Genomic DNA, 10,692 nt, shown 5'->3' on the forward strand with positions numbered 1-10,692 from the left:
AGGTGAGGATTAAAAAGAAGGTAATATTGAAAGGCAGGTAGTTGGTACACTATGGTTTGTTATATTACTTTATATAACCATCTTTTCACTTTTGGTTATTCAGAAGCAGCTCACATTAGACCAACACTCTGATTGAACAAATAGAAAACAGAATCACACACATACAAATACATGCATGCACGCACGCACTGTTTGAAAGCATCTGTAAGCTGCTGAGGCCATCAGGACTTGCCTGGAGAGAAGAGAATGCTAGAAAAGTGAACTGAGATTCTTCCAGCCTCTTTTCCATTATGGAAATATGTCAATTATTCGGCACAGGTCAAGAGTTCTGTACTCCAGGCTGAGGGCTACCTCTAAGAGACCAAGATACCAGCAGAGCTTTCTGTGTTCCCACTGAGCTAGAGATACAAAAATTGAAATACAGTGGCTATAGAAGCAGTTAGAATTTAAGAGCCCATGATCTCAGAGAGACAAGTACAGTGCTTTCTCCCTTAAAACATTTGGTTTATTCTTAAATTAGGCATATTAAGAGATTAAGAAAATATAAACAGAAAATTATTGAAAAAAAGAATGGCGTTTGAGTTTCACAATGCTATGAGAGAAAAAAGTTTACAATCCACCAACAAGAAAGATCTTAGGAAGGACAGAACAATAGATTCAAACTGAAGCACAGAGAAAAGTGGCTTTAAAAAATGAATAGAGCTCACCCTGGCTAGGTGGCTCAGTTGATTGGAGCATCATCCCGTGTACACCAAAAGGTTGAGGGTTTGATTCTTGGTCAGGGCACATACCTAGGTTGCAGGTTCAATCCCTGCTAGGGATGGGTCTGGGAGGCAACCAGTTGATGTTTCTCTCTTACCTGTCTTTCTCTTACTCTTCCCGCGCCCCCACGCTCTTTTTCTCTTTCTGTCAAATTAATAAACATATCTGTGGGTTGGGATTAAAAAAATGAAGCACTCCAGTGTACTGTTGGATAGAATCAAGTAGTATAACATATATTTAATCAGAATCCAACAAATTGAGAAAGGAGAGATATAGAAAATAATTTTCAAAGATACAACGGCTGGAACATTTTCCAAATTTAATAACAATTGTAAATCCACAGATCCCCCCCCCAAAAAAAAAAAAAAACTCAACAAGGCACATCATAACCTTTTTCTTAAAATTAATAAAGAGACAGTCTTAAAATCAACTACAGAAAAGACCATTGCATATAAAGATAATAAGTATTGCTGACTTCTCATAGAAAACAACACAGGTCAGAGAACAATGTTATATCATTTTTAGAATGATAAAGGAAAAAATGCCAACCTAGAATTTTATATCCAGACTAGAGGCCCAGTGCACAAAATTCATGCACTTGGTGGTGTGTGTGGCGGGGGGTCCCTCAGCCCGGCCTGTGCCCTCTCGCAGTCTGGGAGCCCTCAAGGGATGTCATAAGCTGGCAGTCGGACATCCTTAGCACTGCCACGGAGGTGGAAGAGGCTCTCGCCACCACCGCTGCACTCACCAGCTGTGAGCCCGGCTTCTGGCTGAGCGGCACTCCCCCTGTGGGAGTGCACTGACCATCAGGGGGCAGCTCCTGCATTGAGCAGGATCGGGCCAAAACCGGCTCTCCAACATTCCCTGAGGAGTCCCGGATTGCGAGAGGGCGCAGGCCAGGCCGAGAGACTCCACCAGTGCATGATTAGGGCTGGGGAGGGACATGGGAGGTTGGCCAGCCAGGGAGGGACCGCGGGAGGGCTCCAGGACGTGTCCGGCCCATCTCACTCAGTCCTGATCAGCTGGATCCCAGCAGCAAACTAACCTACCAGTTGGAGTGTCTGCCCCCTGGTGGTCAGTGCACGTCATAGTGACTGGTTGACCAGTCAACTGTCTGCTCCCTGGTGGTCAGTGTACGTCATAGGAAGCGGTTGAGCAGCCTTAGGATATTATTTGCATATTACGCTTTGATTGGTTGAATGGACGACTGAAAGACTGGACACTTAGCATATTAGGCTTTTATTACATAGGATTATATAGCTTTCAGAAGTCAAGGCAAAAATACAGAAAACTGCAGTCTCCTTAGAAAATTCGTTGCCAGCCAACATGCACTACAAAAATATTTCTTTCAGGCTGAAGGAAAATTATTCTAGATAGAAATTCAGACTATACAGAAAGAAAATGCTAAAAATTATAAAAATGTGGTAAATATAAAAGCTGTTTTTCTCATTTAAAAATTATAACTATTCAAAGAAAAAATAATAAAAATTTACTGTAGAAATAAAATGTATGACAACAATAGCAAAAGGACAGAAGGGGAAATGGAAGCATGCAGTTTTAAAGTTCTTATATGTTACATGGAATAAAACAGCGTGTTAAAAGGATCATACACCAGACAAAGGGGGGTTTATCCCTGGGGTGCAATGATAGTTACACATATACAAATCAGCATATTTCATACATCACATTAGCAGAATGAAGAATAAAGTTCATACGGTCACCTCAATAGGTGTATAAAAAGAATGTGACTTTTTTTCATGATAAAGACTCTCAAGTAGCATAAAACTCAATGGTGAAAAGCTGAAAACTCTTCCTTTAAGATCGGGATTAAGACAAGAATGCCTGCTCTCGAGATAATACTGGAGTCCTAGCCAGAGCAATTAGGAAGAATAAAGAAACAAAAGAAAGTGCCAAAATTGGTTTGGCTCAATGGATAGAGCATCAGCCTGTGAACTGAAGGGTCCCGGGTTCAATTCTGGTCAAGGGCATGTACCTTGGTTGCAGGCACGTCCCCAGTGGGTGTGTGCAGGAGGCAGCTGATCAATGTTTCTCTCTCATCAGATGTTTCTGACTCTCTATCCCTCTCCCTTCCTCTCTGTAAAAAATCAATAAAATATATTAAAAAAAGAAATAAAAGAAAGAAGTAAAAAAGTTTTTGTTTGCAGATGACATGACTTTATATAGAGAAAACCCTAGGAAGACTCCACCAAAAAATGGTTAGAACTAATCAACAAATTTAGTAAAGTTGCAGGATACAAAATTAACATACAAATCAGTTGTATTTCTGTAGACCAACAATGTTCATCCAAAAAAGATATTAAGAAAACAATTCCATTTACAATAGCATCAAAAACAATAAAATGCTTAGGAAGAAGTTTAACCAAGAATAATGCTTTTTGAAGATAGACAGTGATAAGTGAGAGATATATTTGTAAATTCTAGAACAACCACTAAAAAGAGAAATATGGCTTATAAGGCAATAGAGGAAGTACAAAGAAAAATGGTTTTTTAATATTATGTTCCTTCAAAAGGAAAGGACAAAACAGGGAAAATGGAATAACTCAGAACAAATTGAAAACAATTGTAAGATAGTAGATTCCATTTTACCATATCAATAATTACATTAAAAACACGTGCAAGGTTAGAATACCATTTTCTAAAAAGTCCTTCTAGCTCCAATAATAACAAAATAAAGGTAACAGAATTTCTTACTTTAGAAATATAAAATTTATTTTATTAGAATGTAATCTTGAATAACTTATTATTATGTATCTCCCAATATGGAAAATCTTTACTGTGCTTCAAATTCCTATACATGTGTGGTCATCTGACCTTATAAATTGCGTAGATGGTGTTGAAAGTTAACACACCTTCCAGTAAGTCATTCATCTTTTCGCCCCATTTGGCAAAATAAAGGGAGCCACTTCCTGCCCAGGGAAAGCAAATCAGCCTAAAAACTGCATTAGGCTTTCGGTATAAGCAGCTCACAGCTTTTTCATTCCTGGGGAAAAATAAAAATATAGTTAATGTTACACATATCAATTAATTCACCCAAACTGAACTAGGTGTGTTTTAATGGAAATCATTATTAGTTATAAGGAGAATATGTCCAACTATAAAGTGAGTGTCAATTTTTCCAATAAGAACGCCCCCCCGCAAAAAGGTTTTACGGTTTGTTCTTGAGAACTTGAATATGTAAACTTTTAGAGTATAGGTAAAATAGTCAAGTATTTCTATATAACATTTAGCAAGTACATTTAATATGCACGTTTAAAATGATAAAAATGTTAATTCAGAAATTGCCTTTTTCACAATTTAGGGAATAGTTTTATCGAAACAGTTTATGGGCAGCTGTGATCTCAGTGTCCTGACTTAACCCTTTTCCCATATTCTCAGCAACAATATACAAGTGGACCACTAAGTGGCATGAAGTAGAGAGTGTATTTGGGAAGCTTTGGATTAGAGTCAGGGACAAGAACTTCCTCTCCACTTTGGTGTGAAAAGTGCACCTCACCTTCACCTCTCCTCATCCACACAAGTGCTTCAGCCAAGTCGTGGATGTACACGTTCACTTTAAATCACTACCATTTCAATACCATTGTACAAAGTGAGTGGGTAGTGACATTTACAATGCCTTGTACTAGAAGCAATGGACACCAAATGAGGCTTCTGTTTGAAGCCCCTTTCAGTCTAACAAGGTGGCCTTACAGAGGCAGAGCGTCGGAGCACCTGGGGTGGGGCAGGGACCAGGCTGCACCCAGTGCATACCTGGCTGCCAGCTTTGTTTTCTTTTTCCATGCTGTGAGGAGATGGCGCACAATTGCTGGTCTTGGCAGCTTGCGGGTCAATGGCAAATTCAGTACCTCTTGTACACACAGAAGAATGACCAGATTTCTTTTTAAATCTGTTGACTGTGTTTCAACCCCTATTTAAAAAAGAAGTGTGTTAGAAGCAACATAACTAATGTACTCCAAGCACAACCGAGCCTCCAGCTAATAGAGAGAGAAAAGGTGCAACATTTCTAAACTCTAACAACTGAACAACCCTGCAGGTGAATCAAGCAGAAAATAGTGCCTACCAGAAAACTGGCATAGGAAGGGGATGTTTGTTTTTAAAATATAAATGTTTTGGCTTCCTAAATAGTTACATTTTCTCTAAAATCATAAGGACTTCACTACTGTGCCAGATTTCCAATTTTGTGAGCAGCAAATACTCAGAAAAGAGAAGAAAAATAATTAGCAAAAGGTCTGCCATTTGTAAAGCTTTTACCTCTTTACGCCATAGGAACTCCTCACATCCCAAGAAGTAAGCATGTCTCAGTCCTCGGTGCGAATCTCAGAACAGTCCTGAGAGCCCAGGCAGATCCCTCAACCTACAGAGCCCTTACCGTGGCATGCGGGCCGGGAGTGCCAGGAAGGCTTGCTTCAACAGAGGCAGCGAGTTCACAGAGATGGGAATCTGTCTCCAGAACCTTCTTTTTGTAATGATGACCGAGAGCCAGTAAAACCCTCAGAAGAACAACCTGGATGACTCATTAGGATTTCTTCTCAGACAACGGTGTAAAATACAGAAAAAGATGGCTACTTCTAGCAAGGAAAATAGGCAATCTAGAGTGATATATATACATTTTCAGTGTTTACAACTGAGGGCTGTTATTGATCTATAAATCTTCAATAAAATTAGGCTAAAGTTATCCCACACTTTCCAATTAAAATAGGTAAAACCTGTCTTTCTGGTGTCTGTTTATTTTTGACTGGCATATCTCATGATCAGCTGGACTTGGATTAAATGTAACCCAATGTTCAAATTTATTTAACAGACGTTTCCTGAGGGGTCATGATCAAGGTCCGGGGTCATTTCTTAACACTGGAGGTATCTTCATGCAAATATAATATTGACTCTTCTCAAGAGAAAACCACTAGAGTCCCAGAGGAGAGAAGAAAGGGAATCAAGGAGAGGCAATTTTCAAGAGGCAATGGCTTAACTTTGACCAGTATTACTCAGTGGTTAGAGCACTGGCCTGTGCACTGAAGGGTTGCAGGTTTGATTCCCAGTCAAGGGCATGTTCTCTCTCTCTCTCTCTCTCTCTCTCTCTCTCTCTCAAACTCAATGGAAAAAATATCCTCGGGTAAGGATTAACAATGGCTTAGATTTTTCCAGAACTGAAGCATGATACCAGTCCAAAGGTAAAAGATGCCCAGTGAATTCCAAGAAGAATAATTTAAAAAGAAAGAAATCTATATACAGAGGCATTATAATAAAACTGCAAAACAAAAAGAAATGAAGACAAAGAACATATATTGAAAGCAGCCAGGCAATGAAGAAGTGAGGATGGACTATTATCTTGGAAGGAAGAGCAATTAGACAGACAGAAATATAAAAAGGTAGAAGAGAGTATAATGATATCTTTAAGTGTTAAAAAGAAAATTGCCAAATTAGAATTCTCAAAACAACTTTTAAGGAACAGGGTAAACTAAAGACATTTTCAGACAAGTGAAAACAAAGTTTGTTGCTAGAAGACACTCTCTAAATAAACATTTAAAGAAAATACTTGGGCAAAAAGTAAATGATAGCAGATGGAAGATTTGAGATGTAAGAAGGAATGAAAAACAAAGCATGGTAAATAGTGGTAAATATTTGAGCAAGTGTAAAGGACATTGACTGTATAAAATAGTAGTATCTAATGGGCCTTAAACTATATATGGAATTAAAATACCAGACAAAAATAATGTATGTCAGAAGTGAGTAGGAGAAACCAAGTTGACGGCATAGGTAAACACCTATACTGCTGCCTCACACAATTTCAAAACTGCAACTGGAAGACAGAGTGGACATCGTCCAGAACCACCAGAAAGCTGGCTGAGTGGAAATTCTACAACTAGAAGGGAAGATAAAAGGACACTGAGACTCAGAGGAGCTGTGGAGGACAGAGGTGCAGAGACTCGCGGGCGCCCCCGGAAAGGGCGGGCAGCTGAATAGGCAGCTGGCTTACTCGCGACTTTCGGAGAGGGCGGGCAGCAAGCATGAGGCTAGGTGTCTCATTCGGGAGAGAAACAAAACCTCCCAACTGCACTGAAATCCAGTCCCGGGTGAGACTTTTCGGTACCCAGACTCATTCTGGGAGAAACTGGACTGTCTGGCAGCGGGCGAAACTCAAGGGCAGCTTTCTCTCAGAGGTAAGTGCAGCAATTGCCGCGGGACACTAAAACACAGGGGCCTCGTAGGGCGTGGCTGATGGGAAACCAAGGCTGTCTGCTTTACCCTGAGACTCCGCCCCATCCAAGCTGAGCACAGAAGCTCTCCCAGCGGAGACACAGCTGATCCTCACAGCCAATTGGCCTCCAGGTCAACTCCCCCCAGTGATACTAACAACAATCTAGGCTTAACTGCAACAAGACTGCACACACAGCCCACAAAGGGGCACACCAAGAGTGTCCACCTCAGGTAACTGGAGAGGCTGAGCTACTGGGCCCTGCCAGGACACCTAGCACACAAAGCCACTCCATCAACTCAGGAAAGCAACTGGAATGCGAAGACAAAGAGGCAGGTCCCAAATGAAGGAAATGGAGGAAAGTAAACGACTGGACATAGAGTTCAAAACCACGGTTGTAAGGTTTTTCAAGAATTTCCTAGAAAAGGCCGATAAATTTAACAAGACCCTCAAGGATATGAAAAAGGACCAACTAGAAATTAAACATACACTGACTGAAATAAAAAATATTATACAGAGACCTAACAGCAGACTAGAGGACTGCAAGAACCAAGTCAAAGATTTGAAATACAAAGAAGCAAAAAACACTCAACCGGAAAAGCAAAAAGAAAAAGAATACAAAAAGTTGAAGATAGTGTAAGAAGCCTCTGTTGGTACAACTTCAAGCATACCAACATCAGAATTATGGGGGTCCCAAAAGAAGAGAGAGAGCAAGATACTGAAAACCTATTTGAAGAAATAATGACCGAAAACTTCCCCCACCTGGTGAAAGAAATAGACTTACAAGTCCAGGAAGTGCACCAAATCCTAAACAAAAGGAATCCAAAGAGGACCACACCAAGACACATCATAATTAAAATGCCAAGAGCAAAAGACAAAGAGAGAATATTAAAAGCAGCAAGAGAAAAACAGTTAGTTACCTACAAGGGAGCACCCATACGACTGTCAGCTGATTTCTCAACAGAAACTATGCAGGCCAGACGGGCGTGGCAAGAAATATTCAAAGTGATGAATAGCAAGAACCTACAACCAAGATTACTCTACCCAGCAAAGCTATCATTCAGAATTGAAGGTCAGATAAAGAGCTTCACAGATAAGAAAAAGCTAAAGGAGTTCATCACCACCAAACCAGTATTATATGAAATGCTGAAGGGTATTCTTTAAGAAGAGGAAGAAGAAGAAAAAGATAAAGATAAAAATTATGGGCCCCCTCCGAGCCCAGGAACATGGCGTTCCCCAGCCGGGCTCTGCTGTGTGTGGCCGCTGAGCAGCTACTGCGAGGACAGTCAGGGCACTGCTCTGGCCACAACTCGAAGGGGGCACCCCAGGCCTGGAGCGTGGCTTCAGCCTCTCTCATAACTGGGGCACGGTCATCATGGAGCGCTGGTGGAAGGTGCCGCTGGCCGGGAAGGGTCGGAAGCCGCGCCTGCACCGGCGGCACCGCGTCTACAGGCTGGTGGAGGACACGAAGCACCGGCCCAGAGACAACCTAGAGCTCATCCTCACGCAGTCGGTAGAGGAGCTTGGAGTCCGGGGTGACTTGGTTTCAGTGAAGAAATCTGTGGGCCATAACCAGCTTCTTCCTCAAGGACTGTCTGTATATGCATCCCCTGAAAACAAGAAGTTGTTTGAAGAGGAGAAATTGCTAAGAAAAGAAGGAAAGTTAGAAAAGATCCAGACCAAGGCCGGTGAAACGACAGTGAAATTTCTGAAAAGCTGTCACCTGGAAGTGGGGATGAAGAACAATGTCAAATGGGAGCTAAACCCTGAAATAGTTGCCCTCCATTTTCTAAAAAATCTTGGTGTTGTGGTAGCCCCACATGCATTAAAGTTACCAGAAGAGCCCATCACACAATGGGGCGAGTATTGGTGTGAGGTGACAGTATATGGGCTTGACACTATCAGGGTACCTATGTCTGTGGTGAACTTGGAGAAAACCAAGACAAACAGATATAAGTACTGGTTGGCCCAGCATGCTGCCAAGGAAACGCCCCCCACCAGCTCACAGACGATCTGAACCTACTCTCCCTCAAAAGTGGTGAAGCAGAATCTGAGGCACAGTGGAGCAAAGATGAGCCAGCTCTGACCAAATATGGAATTTGAGACCATATGGGGACACCAGACTAAACTGCATATATATGTTGAATTCTGCATATTTGTCATCTCCATCTTCGACTGTTATCACATCTCGCCTTATTGGGGCAGTCCTGCTCAAGAAGTACCAAGTTGTAGATATGATAAGGTAAATATTCATAGATCAAAAACAGTCTTAGAATAAATGGAAGAGCTAGCCATTGTCTTTAGTGCTTGCCTATCCTCATCATCCAAATTGAACATTTATGTCTCAAAAAGAAAGAGGTTGTGTTCTTTTTAGGTGTTTACTGAGCTTGAGTAGTCTGGGGACAGGACATCCACATGATATGTCCTCTTGAGCCACTGGGGTTTGCTACTAAAAAGGAAGAAAATACATTTGCAGACCACACCTCACAGTTGCTGTGGGCAAGTTACTCAACAAACTCTTATGTCTTTAGTCTTAAAATTTACTCTCGCCCTAGCCGGTTTGGCTCAATGGATGGGACGTCAGTCTGTGGACTGAAGGGTTCCAGGTTCAGTTCTGGTCAAGGGCACATGCTTGGGTTTCAGGCTCGATCCCCAAGGGGGGCATGCAGGAGGCAGCCAATCAATGGTTCTCTCTCATCATTGATGTTTCTATCTCTCCCTCTCCCTTCCTCTCTGAAATCAATAAAAAAATATATTTAAAAAAAGATAAAAATTATGAACAACAAATACGTATCTATCAACAAGTGAATCTAAAAACCAAGGGAATAAAAATTTGATGAACAGTATTAAATGGTGAATATAATAGAATCAGGGGCATAGAAAGGGAATGAACTGACAATTCTTGAGGGAAAAGGGGAGTGGGGGGTGCGGGAAGAGACTGGACAAAAAGCGTACACCTATGGATGAGGACAGTGTGGGGAGGTAAGGGCAGAGGGTGGGGTAGGAACCTGGTGGAGGGGAGCTATGGGAGGAAAAAAGAGGAACAATTGTAATAATCTGAACAATAAAGATTTATTAAATTAAAAAAAAGGAGTAAAGGAAGATCCTTCTATTATTATCTTAGAGGTTTTATTAAATGCAGACTTTAATAAATATGCACGCTTTAATTTGTAAGACAAGTCCTTAAGAGAACAGAAACACATCATAAGTCATCCAAACTAGAAGAGAGGAATATTTAGTCATTCAGTGGGCACAGAGAAAACAATCTCTAAGAGAGGAGTAGCTGTCTGACAGCAATGGGAAATAAGGGCATGGCGACCGGAGAAAAAGGCAGAAAGAACAGCACGTTCCATCTCCCAGAGGAAACAAAAGGATTTCTCTATGACCAGCAAGTAGAGTATGGATGAGCAGGTGGTGAGAGAAAAAGGCAGTAAGTAGGAGACGGGTTGTGAATGGCCTTGTAAGCAAGAGATTTAAACTTGATCTTACCAGTGAATTCATCTTAAGATCTTGGACTTGACCCTAAGAATGATAAGAATCCATTGAAATATGCAATGACCATAGTTGCTTTTCAGAATGATGGCTTGGGCTACAAGGTTGAGTGAGGGAAAGAGTAAGTTAGGAGTCTGTCATAATGATCTAGGACAGAAAGGATGGTGATGTGGCTGAATCCTAGAATGTGCAAACACTTATTGAATACTTACTAAGGGCCAGGCATT

At 41.3% G+C, this 10,692-nt stretch overlaps 1 protein-coding gene and 1 pseudogene across 2 annotated transcripts in view; one reads left to right on the top strand and one right to left on the bottom strand.

The window, feature by feature from the left end:
* OLAH (oleoyl-ACP hydrolase) overlaps positions 1-5,044 on the bottom strand; it is a gene marked incomplete at both ends in the record, with an annotated part of 30,136 nt that extends 25,092 nt beyond the window's left edge. Inside the window, 2 exons of the mRNA XM_080654763.1 lie at positions 3,633-3,763; positions 5,040-5,044. Coding sequence (XP_080510889.1) covers positions 3,633-3,763; positions 5,040-5,044 — 136 coding nt within the window. The remainder of the gene's footprint in view (positions 1-3,632; positions 3,764-5,039) is intronic.
* A 3,155-nt stretch (positions 5,045-8,199) lies between these two features.
* Positions 8,200-8,990, top strand: LOC308243389 (large ribosomal subunit protein bL9m-like; annotated as a pseudogene). The gene has a single exon. The product of its transcript is annotated as a large ribosomal subunit protein bL9m-like (transcript).
* Positions 8,991-10,692: the final 1,702 nt, after the last annotated feature.

Source organism: Plecotus auritus (genome assembly GCF_963455305.1).
Source record: "Plecotus auritus genome assembly, chromosome: 1".
NCBI classification, from domain to species: domain Eukaryota; kingdom Metazoa; phylum Chordata; class Mammalia; order Chiroptera; family Vespertilionidae; genus Plecotus; species Plecotus auritus.